General features: G+C 36.4%; 1 protein-coding gene across 3 annotated transcripts; it reads left to right on the top strand.

The window, feature by feature from the left end:
- The first annotated feature begins 899 nt into the window (after nucleotides 1–899).
- LOC120110303 (probable potassium transporter 14) lies at nucleotides 900–7503 on the top strand. Of its 3 annotated transcripts, XR_005511197.1 has the most exons (7): nucleotides 900–1598; nucleotides 1711–1825; nucleotides 2031–2285; nucleotides 4875–5397; nucleotides 6666–6767; nucleotides 6859–7209; nucleotides 7311–7503. XR_005511197.1 is itself a non-coding variant. In XM_039124932.1 (5 exons), exons 1-5 carry the CDS (start codon nucleotides 1491–1493, stop codon nucleotides 6712–6714), a joined length of 1050 nt encoding a protein of 349 aa, XP_038980860.1. In that variant the 5' UTR covers nucleotides 900–1490; the 3' UTR covers nucleotides 6715–6852. The 3 variants fall into 3 exon arrangements, 2 of the variants coding, with proteins under 2 accessions (XP_038980860.1, XP_038980857.1); XM_039124932.1 differs by lacking the exons at nucleotides 6859–7209; nucleotides 7311–7503 and having other exon boundaries at nucleotides 6666–6852; XM_039124929.1 differs by lacking the exons at nucleotides 6666–6767; nucleotides 6859–7209; nucleotides 7311–7503 and having other exon boundaries at nucleotides 4875–5713.
- The last annotated feature ends 4517 nt before the right edge of the window (nucleotides 7504–12020 follow it).

The following is a 12020-nucleotide window of genomic DNA, read 5'->3' as shown; positions in this document are numbered from 1 at the left end:
TCATATCGAAGCTCAGGTGCTCACCGAATTATTGGGCCCAGAGCATTATGGTCGAGTGAGGGGTTATGGCATTGGAGTTACCCCCACTCAGTTGTCTGCAGTGGGAATGTATACAAGAAATGTTGGAGAAGGTAGTAGCAATGCAGAAGTTAGTAGACTTCGGACAACAATTGAAGATATGAAGGATCGCCATCAGGCAGAGTTGGCGGAGCTGAAGCAGAACCAACAAACTTTGCAGTCTCAGCTTGAGCATATTTCATCTATGTTGCGGCGATTTCTCCCTTCTCAGGTAAATAACTATATATATTTGATGACTTTACATAATTATCACTTATTTTCATGAGTTAATGATTTTCATAACTTCTAAAGTTTCTCCTTTTTTTTTTGTAGATTTCTGATACTTCAATAGCTCGTAGAGATGATGATGGTGCTGAATCCGGTCACTGATATTTTTGAGACCGTTATCTAAGGAGTTTTATATGTATCTTTCTTATATTTTTCAAAATACATTGTAATTTTGAACTTATTATATAAATTTCATCATATATGACAATATAAATTTTTTGAATGATCTGAATGTTTGTTTTGATGTAAATGTAATGCAGGTTTATATTGCTATAATATGTTTCAGAGTATTTGTTCTTCTAATTTTTTTTTTCGTAAAAAAATCCTCTCCCGACGCTTTATAGCGTCGTTAAAAACCCCCTTGGCACGGGCTGGCACGCTTTCCCCGACGCAAGGAAAGCGTCGGTAAAAATGTTCAAGCGACGCTCTAAAGCGTCGGTAAAAACGTGTTGTAAGCTATCCAATTGTAACATGAATTAATTCAAGATTATTGGAACAATTGTATTCTTAAAGCAGGGTAATCTTCGACTAGATCGATAGATGCATATGAAGTTAATAGTTTATTGCTATGTGTTTGCAATATTCTTAATATTCAATCAAATACTCCTCCAATCTTTTTGTCTTGAAGCAGAAATCAATGGATAAATAAGAAATACCAGATGTGTTTATTTGTTATCAAGGAAAAGGCAAAAGAAAACAAAAAGTGGTTGGTGGTGGCCACTTCTGCAGTCTGCTTGAAAATAGTGTAGTTGAAATTTGCTTCAGGGAGAAAATGGGATCAGATTCATTTCTTTATCAGGATCTGATTTATTCTGGTATTTGGTGATCTTTCCACTTCCTTTTCCACCTCTCAGAGAATAAAGAAAAAAGAATTCCTCTGAACCAAATTCTTGAAGCAATGAGTATCCAATTTATCTGTTTTTCATAAAAAGCAGTTAACTGGTCTCTGCCATACATTTCTTTGGAGCTAAATGGACCCTTAATGGTAAATCAAGCAATGTTTCTTGAACTAAAAGTTTCAGAAACTACTTAGTCTATTGTTGTGCTTTGTTGATGCTTACTTTTCAGAAATAATAGATATTTTGGTCTTTTTATCAGGATTCTAGCCAGGAAATGGGGCTAGATTTTGTAGTTACTGTTTCATCATGTGCATTCATGATCATAAAATATCACCCACACTTATGCCCAATTGTTTTACAGGTTCTGAGGCAATGTTTGCAGATCTTTGCTATTTCTCTGTAGGATCTGTTCAGGCAATGAATTACACACTGTGCTTTGGATACCTTCTTCCTGTTGCAGCTTCTTAAACATCCTCAGACCTTTTTTAACTTTTGACATTCTGATTGCTTTAAGTAATTATTGCAGCTAACTTTTGTGTTTTTGGTTCTGCCCTGCCTTCTGTTGGGATACCTTGGCCAAGCTGCATTCCTTATGGAAAATCTAACTACCTCTGAGCAGGTCTTCTTTTCGTCCATCCCAAGTAAGCTGGAGATTTATTTAAATATATGCATTTCTATGTTTAACAAGTAGATAAACCATGTTTCGATAATTACTTTTTTCTGGGCTGATGTTTTATGCATAGAAAACACATTATGAATGAATTCTCTCAGATGAATAATTTTTAATTTTATTTTGGTTTGATTCATTATATCCTGTTATGCATGATGCTTATATTTGGTTATCAGGTTGGGCTTTTTGGCCAGTCCTTCTCGTAGCCAACATTGCTGCATTGATTGCAAGTCGGACAATGACAACAGCGACATTTTCATGCATAAAACAATCAACAGCGCTTGGTTGTTTTCCTCGTCTCAAAATTATTCACACATCACGGAAGTTCATGGGTCAGATATATGTTCCGGTCATAAATTGGTTTCTGCTGGTCTTCTGCTTGGCATTTGTTGCCACCTTTGGAAGCATAACTGACATTGGCAATGCATATGGTAATGTAGAATCAATTCTGATTCCTTGATATTTCTTTTCCATTCAAACAATAAATTTCCATTTGTCATATTTGATTCGCAAAGTTCCCTTAACAGAAATCTAAATTAGGCAGCCTTGAGAAACTAATGGCTGCTTTTCGAGGTTTTATATTTGAAAATCATGATTTTATTTTTTCAATGAATATGAAAGGTGATATTGAATCCACATTTTGAATTGGGTCAAATTTTGAATCCAAGTCTAATTCATTTCATTTACCTCATATTCAATATTTATTTTATTGATCCATCAGTTTTTTTTTTTTTTTTTTTGGGGGGGGGGGGGGGGGGTCAAATCATGTACATGTTTGTTGTTTTATATATCCTAAACATATTATTCAACAGAATAACAACTAAACAATGTATAGACATTATTAACAACCCATTCCACTTGGCTATGTATTATCATCAAAAACACAGATTGATTATTACCTACATAACATTTATCACTATCTACAAATCTGTTTCTTAATGTCGATGTGGATTGTGAAAAATATCATTCATGGTTTTGGGCTATTTGGGTTAAGACAAGTCACTTAATGATCCATAAATTGTCCATATTTGTGATTGGTCATTTTTATCGGTCCAAGTGTAGTCCAACTGACTTTGGTTGAAACTAGATCAGATTCTTTTTGTGTAAGTTTTGGATTGCAAGTGGGTCAATGTAATCCATTTGCAGCGCTGACTGCATGGTCCATCATCTTGGAGTAAAATGGACGTTACTGGCAAGCCTTTGGGCTTGATTATGGTTACTGCATTGTGCATGCTGAGGTATCTTGCCTAAGTACTCCAGAAATGTATCTCTTTATTTCTAAACTTTGCACAGGAAATCAGATCCTTCTCTTGTAATGAAGATATTATTTCTTCCTGTACCTGTTGGTTGTACAGTGGCACTATGCTGATTCCCTGGCTCAATCAATATTACCTTATTTGCACGCAAACTTCTTTGATGATACTGTTAAGAAGCATAATTAAAGAAAAGATTAGTAAGAAATCAATGAAGAATATGGTAAAGAAGAAAACTCTTGCAATCTGAAATTATTTCAGCATATATAATACATTCTTTTAGCCATACTTACGTGCATTTCATGCTCTTCCAGCATACACCTTTCAGCCTGACCTGATGCTTATTTGGTTTTTTCTAAGATTCATATCTATTATTGTAATAGGCTATGTAAGATTTTTCCCTAGCTGGCTAAAGAGTCCTTCTGTTGAGGTACTGGAGTCCAATAAGACTTCTTAATTCTTATGATATACTCCATGAGTTAGTATTGAATATCTTTTCATCTTAGGTTATGCATTCGTAATTTTCAGACATGCTGCTGACTGTCAACTCAATGGCTGCAGTTGATGTGTGCTCTGATGTCTTTACTACATGTTCGTGTCTTATACTTCATTTGAACTAATATTTGGGCATGTGCAGTGCACGTGATACAAGGATGGATGTAATCCCATCTAATTCATGTGTTTTTATTAATACACTCCTCATTGTTTCATGCACTTTTCCCCCTCTCTTTCCCTTTAAGATAGCAGGCTGAACCAAGCAAAGCACAATTTTGAAGACGAGGGCATGTCTAGAATGAGACATGGACAGATACCTTAGAGTGAAATTAGACACGGTAATAGGCATTCATGGATGGATATGAACAGATGGAATGTTGTTCTTGTGTCCAAAGTGAATTGCTATAAGTACATCAAAGATTGACTAATGGAATTGGATGAAAAAATTGGAAGGGCTATTCGATTGACTTGGTGCTGAGTAAAGATCAAATGGATCTTCATGATCTCAAAAGAGAAATTGAGAGAATGGACAAGGATAGGCAGATGAGAGTTTATTTTGTTATTTTATATTAAGCAAACATGGCAGGTGGCTTGGAGAGAGAGATGGAGGGACCCAGAGATGGAGGCTCAAAGTGTGTAAAGGTGGACATAAAACTAGTTGTCAGAACCAGCTCAAAAGGAATTGGTGTTGTAAAAGTAGAAATAAGACTAATTTCTGGCACCAGCTACTTTGACACCAAAAATCATATTATAATTAGTGGATATATCTTTGAAACACTTGAGTGATGTAAGCTACAAGAAGAAATTCACAAAAGATGAAAATAATATTTAAACCTTAACTAACTAGCCTCCTCGCTTCTTAATGGGTTAAGTTTTTCAGACAAAGGCGGGGATGAAATTTTATAACATTTTACAGGCAAGTCCTAACCTGATGGCAACCAGCTAGTTGGTACTAAATTCTAGGCCATGGCAACTTCGGGCAAGAGAGGGCTTGCCATGAAGTGTAGGTGGTCAGTTGGCAAGTAGGTAGATCTACTGTATAGGTTTTTATTAATATAAACCAAGAAGCCCAATTAGAATGTGATTACTGAAAGAAGAAAAGTAGTTATAGGTAAACTAAGGTATCACAATTTTCTTTTTTTTTTTAATTTGTTTTCTTCAGTACTATTTTTTTTCTTTTTATTGTGTTACATGCAGTTAAATTATATTTTTTACATGTGCTCTTCTTTTTTTCCTGTTTGGGTCTTTTATATATAGAATCTTTTTTTGCAGGCACTGCAGAACTTGGAATAATGATGATGACAACAATTCTAGTAACCATCATTATGCTTCTAATATGGCAGATTAACATCTTCATAGTGCTTTTGTTTGTCATATTCTTTCTGGGGCTGGAATTAGTTTTCTTCACTTCTGTTTTGGGTAGTGCGGAGGCTGGAAGTTGGGTTTTGTTGATTTTTGCAGCAATATTGTTTATGATAATGTACATATGGACTTATGGGAGCAAGCTAAAGTATGAATCCGAAGTTAAACAGAAGCTTTCAATGGATCTGATGATGGAGTTGGGCTGCAACCTTGGTACCATTAGAGCCCCTGGTATTAGCTTAGTTTACAATGAGTTAGTGAAAGGAATTCCAGCAATATTTGGACACTTTCTGACCACCCTTCCAGCAATCCACTCTATGATCATATTTGTGTGCATAAAATATGTGCCAGTTCCTGTAGTTCCTCAGAGCGAAAGGTTTCTCTTCCGGCGTGTCTGCCCAAAGAGCTATCACATGTTCCGTTGCATCGCTAGGTATGTCGTATCCCAGTGTTTTGGACATGGACATGACTTAATTTTGTTGGAGCATTAGTTTGTGAAAACATAAGGTTATTTGGAGACAAGGTCATGCTTATTGATGTGGTCATATTCTGAAAATGATAATCATGCTTATTTCATATTTCTTGGGTTGGTGGTCTATCAAGCTCAGTTACTGCTGGCCCTAGCTTGGTGCACATTCAAATTCAAGTACTAGTATGAATTATCTTGTTGGATGTTCTATGGCATATGCTTATTGCACAGCTACATAAATTCTTAAACACAATAATCATGTTTATGTCTCATTTGTTAAGTTTTCTAGCTATCTTGGTCCAATCTTGGTTCACAAATTCAGATTGTGAACAATAAGGGATGCTAGAGACTAAGGGCTTTGGTCAAAGTCCTTGTTCATGAAGTAGATAACTACATGGAATCCACCATTTAATAGGGGAGGAAAAAATTACAACTTCCATTATTTTGATAAAATTCCTAGCCTGTTTAAATTTCTTGAAAAGGAGATGTTTAGCACATTCATGGTGGTTCAGGCCTTCTGGGCTCATAAATTTCTTGAAAAGGAGATGTTTAGCACATTCATGTTGGTTCAGGCCTTCTGGGCTCATTACTGGAATGGGAAAGAAAGAGGCAGAAGATGACAATCAAAAGTAACTTATTTGGCTGCTTATGAATTACTACAATTATCTCAAAAAATAATTCTAAACTTCAGAAATAAATAAATAAATAAAACTACTGATCGTACTCTAGTGCATGTTGTTTATACTGCCCACGAAGGAAGTGATGCTTTTATAACAAGTGTACACGGATAAAGAGAAATTTTTCAATTGAATTTAGACTTACAGCCTTCTTGATTCAGAAAGTAAGAAAGTAAAGAGGGAGTGTCAATGTTCAAAATATTTCACATTTTACCGAGGTATTAGGGATGATCTCCTTGCTTGATCTCGTCTAGATTATGCAATTGATAAGCCAGTTTGTTACTGATTCTTGTATTTTCCACTCCATAGTTGTTCTTCGGACCCTTTACTATTTCAAAGGCACCCTCATACATCACTTATTGCCTTCCCCCTCCCCACTTTGGTTGTGGGCATGTGCTGATGCTGACCAGGTCCATGTTGTCATAAATCATTGTTCACTAATTAACTATTATGTGCTTCGTAAGTTATTTTGAAACTCTTTGAAACTATTTTAAAATGTTCTATCATATAGCATGTATCATGATAACTAGCGAGTCAATATATTTTTTGTTGTAGATGGATGATAATGGGAGGGAGCCTGGTAAGGTGGAGTTTTATAAGATGACTCACACCCATCGAGATGGCAGTTTTGTTCGGGAGGAGGCAAGAGATATAGTTGTATGTATTCATTTTTGAATCTTTCAACGATATTATTATTAGTTCTATTATTGCCATACATTAATATGACTTTTCCTTTTGTGCATTATAGGACAGGGCAACAACTCTTATTTCAGAGCGTGTCGGAGAGTCATCATCATCCGACGCGACCAGTCATATCGAAGTTCAGGTGCTCACCGAATTATTGGGCCCAGAGCGTTATGGTCGAGTGAGGGGTTATGGCATTGGAGTTACCCCCACTCAGTTGTCTGCAGTGGGAATGTATACAAGAAATGTTGGAGAAGGTAGTAGCAATGCAGAAGTTAGTAGACTTCGGGCAACAATTGAAGATATGAAGGATCGCCATCAGGCAGAGTTGGCGGAGCTGAAGCAGAACCAACAAACTTTGCAGTCTCAGCTTGAGCATATTTCATCTATGTTGCGGCGATTTCTCCCTTCTCAGGTAAATAACTATATATATTTGATGACTTTACATAATTATCACTTATTTTCATGAGTTAATGATTTTCATAACTTCTAAAGTTTCTCCTTTTTTTTTTGTAGATTTCTGATACTTCAACAGCTCGTAGAGATGATGATGGTGCTGAATCCGGTCACTGATATTTTTGAGACCGTTATCTAAGGAGTTTTATATGTATCTTTCTTATATTTTTCAAAATACATTGTAATTTTGAACTTATTATATAAATTTCATCATATATGACAATATAAATTTTTTGAATGATCTGAATGTTTGTTTTGATGTAAATGTAATGCAGGTTTATATTGCTATAATATGTTTCTTAGTATTTGTTCTTCTAATTTTTTTTTCGTAAAAAAATCCTCTCCCGACGCTTTATAGCGTCGTTAAAAACCCCACGCTTTCCCCGACGCAAGGAAAGCGTCGGTAAAAATGTTCAAGCGACGCTCTATAGCGTCGGTAAAAACGTGTTGTAAGCTATCCGCCGCACCCGCGTTCTATTTTATGCCGACGCGTCTTTGCGTCGGGAAAACCCCATACACCGACGCTTAATGAAGCGTCGGTAAAGCCCTACTTTGGCCGACGCTTTTTCCTAGCGTCGGCAAAAACATTTCCCGCTCTGGTATAGCCGACGCTTTGGCGACGCTTTCGAGGCGTCGGCTATATTTTCACCGACGCTTATAAGCGTCGGTAAAGGCTAGAATAAACGCCGGGAAAAACCCATTTTCCTGTAGTGAAAGAAGGGTACCTGTGAGGATTTTGGAGCTGATTGGAAACGGAGCCGGTTGGGCTTGTGAGGTGGAGAACGGAGGGAAAGAGAAGGGTTGGGGAAGGCCTTGGAGATGTTGGTGACCAAGACACCTCGTCCTCCTCCAAACATGGCTGCCATCAGTGTTATCAACCAAGTCCTATCCTCTTACTTCTCCTTGTTTACACCTTGACGTTTCAAGATCTCTTCTCTGCTTGGTACACCCTAAACCACTGTTTCATGAGCTCGTTGTGAGTAGAAGTAGCCGGAGAAAATGAGGTGGGGTATGATTTGAGGCCGACACGTGGGGTGACACGTTGCGTGCATGCTGAGACAAGTCAACACGTGGCGAGAATGGTCGCCGTGTCGGCATCGCATGCACGGTATAAGTTTACTTCTGCGTGGTCTAAAGTCTAAACGGGAAACTAAGGTTATTCCCTAAACAATAATATCTATTCTTTTTACTGAGCTTCTAAAAATATTTAATGACATTTATTTTTGGGTACCAAACATCATTCTGCAGTATCTTTGAGAATATCTTATATCATGTTTGTCTCAAACACTGATCCAACCATATGTGTGTGTGCATATATATACACACACACATATATATGTACATATGCGTGTGTATATATATATACATGTATGTGTCTATATATATCTTATGTATGCATGTGCGTGCATGGGGGTTGGGTAGTGGCTTCACGTACCCTGTGTTGAGTGGAGTCTTCTTGCTGCCATATTCTCGTTGCAGATGATTGTTTGCTGTAATTGGTGATGAAGCATAAGTAATTTTGTCGAATACCGATCAAGAAACATATGTAGTGACTTGCGTAATAATATTTTTTCTCTCTTATTTCTCTTTTTTGCTTTTACAAACTTACGAGTCACGGATTCTTTTCAATAGGTTTGATATTTTGTATCAAAAATCCAACTATTAGCTAGTGTCATCAAATAGAAACGGATAGCTGACTAGCTGTACAATTATTTCCCTGCACAGTATGAGTGATACTTGCCACTTTGTCAACATACAATCACAAAATACCTTTACTTAGATAAATATAAATGAAAACTATATTTTTCTAAATATATGTCCAAACGGGATATGATATCAATGAAACCAAATCTCGTCTCACCTTTGCATATCCATCTTTAATTTCTATCCAACAAGATTGATAACATGTTTACAAAGAGATCATGTAGCTAAATCTTTTGGCCCTTGATAAATTCCCATAGTAAAACAGTAATAAATGTTAAAAATTCTTATGATATGTCAATTATTTTGATATCTATAAAGATGTTTCATACGTGCCTTGCTGACATTTTGTAATCCATGAATTACATTTATTTATAATGAACCAGCAAGCATGAATTGAAGTTGGAAATACAGAAGTGTTGCATAGCATTTTTCTGTATAGAATATATATTGATCATCTAAGACAGCAGCAGTTTTCGTAAAGTGGCAGCATGCATTGCCCTCCATTGCTATATCCAGAGTTATGGCATTCTTTGTTGCAGTCTGGGATGTCATCGCATGTTCCAACACAAACATAAGCTGCTTTTGCTGTGACAACAAAATAATTTTTGAGTTAGCATAAACATTTACACCTGCATGCACAAAAATTTAGAGCATCCGAGCATAACTAAGGTATGCTACATGAATGTTAAATAAAAAAGAATGATGTGTTTAGAGGCCTTCATGGCTACATGTTCTTTCTATTTTCTACACTGAAATAGAAGAAGATATGCACCATAAGCGAAGAACACAGCGAGAACGATGATGGCCATTAAAATTTTTTTGGCAGTGGAAGAGGAGGAGGGAGCCATGTCAAACTTCTTCGTGATCTTGTTTGAGAGTATGCACCAGAGGTTCTAATTTATACTTGTCCAAGACGTTTCTTTTGTTGAGCACTAACGGTTGCATCGAGGGAGTTTTGTTTCTTTTAATTGCCATTAGCCACTATTTATTGGATCATTTTCATAGGAGTTTCCTATATCTTAATAGGAACGTTAGCGTTTTTGTTGTGTTCCGTTTCTTCCTGGCATCTTAATTAATACTAGCGGATTAAGTGACTTGGCAGCCATTATTCTGAAACGTTTGAGAACAATAGGATCCATTTATTTAACGACATTTATTTTTGGGTACCAAACATCATTCTGCTGTATCTTTGAGAATATCTTATATCATGTTTGTCTCAAACACTGATCCAACCATATGTAACACACCTGATCACGCATGTTGAAGCTGAAATATTAATTGATTTATATGGATGTTGGACGCATTGATTTTGCTCAAGTAGTGAATCATGAGAAGGTTTACACAGAGGTTGCAAGACTTTATGACAATGATATCTGCAGTTCTTACAAATGCTATATGTTGAAAATGTGGTATATGTACTCCCGAGGATAGTTTAGCTGCTGATTGTCTTGCCAATGAGATGCTTCTTTACATGAGTTAGCTAAGTGACAAGAAGTCTATATTCCTTTGTTTGGGTAACCATGAACATCCTCTACAGGAGGTTGACCTTGTGTGTTGTATCATATCAAATGTAGTAGGGGCCAAAGGAAGAAGAAACCTCGGTGGTATATCTAAAATGTAGTATCAAGAAGCAATGTAGAATGCCATTTGAAGGTTTAAATATTTTAATTCCTTCGTTGAACTCTGAATATTCTAATCAAACTATATCACGTCATTTAGAATAATTATGGCATTGTTCGTAGACGTCTAATGGTGCGTATTAATAGAAATTTTTATAGTAGGGTTGCAAATGGGTTAAGCTGAACTGAGCTTGGGCTGCATGGGTTGGGCTTGGTCATGGGAGCTCGAGCATACCTTGGGCTCCAACTTAGCTTAGTCATAAAGAACTTTACATTCATCACCCAATACAATGGTGTTAGTTAACAAAAGGAAATTACAAGCCATTAGATGTGATCTAAAAAGCCTAAAATATCTACACACAAAAAATCATATATTTTCTTAAACTATGTGTCAAGTCACTTCAAAATCAACACACTATAACATTCTATCAACTATATATTTAGGTGACTTGATGCGTAAAACAAGAATCTCCAAATCATATAAATTTCATATATAGATATTTTAGATCTAACAAATCACATCTGATGACTTTTATTATTATTATTTGACTATTGATGTTAAATTTGGAGGTGGATGTAACACCTTTTCTTTATACCCCTTATGTTTTATAACTGCGCCCTCTCTCTATGTAACATACTAGCAATAGGGCGCATGCAATGCATATTTGAGGAAGGACGGAAGAGCAAGTGATAAAGTCCAGCATATTTAAGAGTCAAGTCCAATTTGTTCGTAAGTTTCATAAAGGAGGTTAAACAGTGAGAAAGTTAGTGGGCAGGTGGCATTTTTTTTTTTTTTTTTGAAGATAAATAGAAGAAATATTCTCAACATAAAAAATGATAGAGAGAGAGAATCAAAAAAAATTATAGAGAGAGAAAGAGAGTAGTTGTTTCTCGCCTGATGTCCCGAAGAGCTTTTGATTAGTAGAGGAGGTGAGCCCCGGTAGTGCAGACATGTAATCAGAAAATTCATTAAGTTGCTTCAGTAGACATGGAGGACCAGGAATAGTTGCAATGCTCAACAGCAAAGCATGAAAAGAGATAGTAGAAACAGGAAAAGGAGACAGATTTATCTTGTTATGACAGGAGGTGAATGCAGGCGGAAATTTTCGCCCATCCTCTTTCCCAAATCATCAGAAACAAGCATGATAGCCGAAACAGACGCAAGTTACAAGCCCTCAGTTCTTCATGACCTACTTTAACACGCCAGTTTATAGAAATGATTAGCTTCGAATGACAAAGACCAGGATAACAGAAAGGATGTGTTTCCTATAGTAACATGTTCGCCAAAATTGATGTGCTGATATCCTTTATGAAATATTTTCTGACATATAATGCGACTGTTGGTTAGTCCAGTATGTTCTAAAGATAGATGTCACATGAAGAACAACAAAACAACAGGGAAAAAAAAACAGCATCAGTAGGTACTGTAATCTGTGGACAGCATAGT

This window comes from Phoenix dactylifera, chromosome 1 (genome assembly GCF_009389715.1).
Source record: "Phoenix dactylifera cultivar Barhee BC4 chromosome 1, palm_55x_up_171113_PBpolish2nd_filt_p, whole genome shotgun sequence".
Classification (NCBI taxonomy): domain Eukaryota; kingdom Viridiplantae; phylum Streptophyta; class Magnoliopsida; order Arecales; family Arecaceae; genus Phoenix; species Phoenix dactylifera.
Note: the sequence above shows the minus strand (reverse complement) of the source record. Positions and strands in the feature narration are given on the sequence as shown.

What these genes read in the sequence shown, in the direction of transcription:
- LOC120110303 (XM_039124929.1), top strand. Translation starts at nt 1,491, where the DNA reads ATGTGCATTCATGATCATAAAATATCACCCACACTTATGCCCAATTGT. An exon ending in CTTCTTTTCGTCCATCCCAA is followed by an intron (nt 1,826 to 2,030) that starts GTAAGCTGGAGA and finishes TTTGGTTATCAG; the next exon opens with GTTGGGCTTTTTGGCCAGTC. An exon ending in TGACATTGGCAATGCATATG is followed by an intron (nt 2,286 to 4,874) that starts GTAATGTAGAAT and finishes CTTTTTTTGCAG; the next exon opens with GCACTGCAGAACTTGGAATA.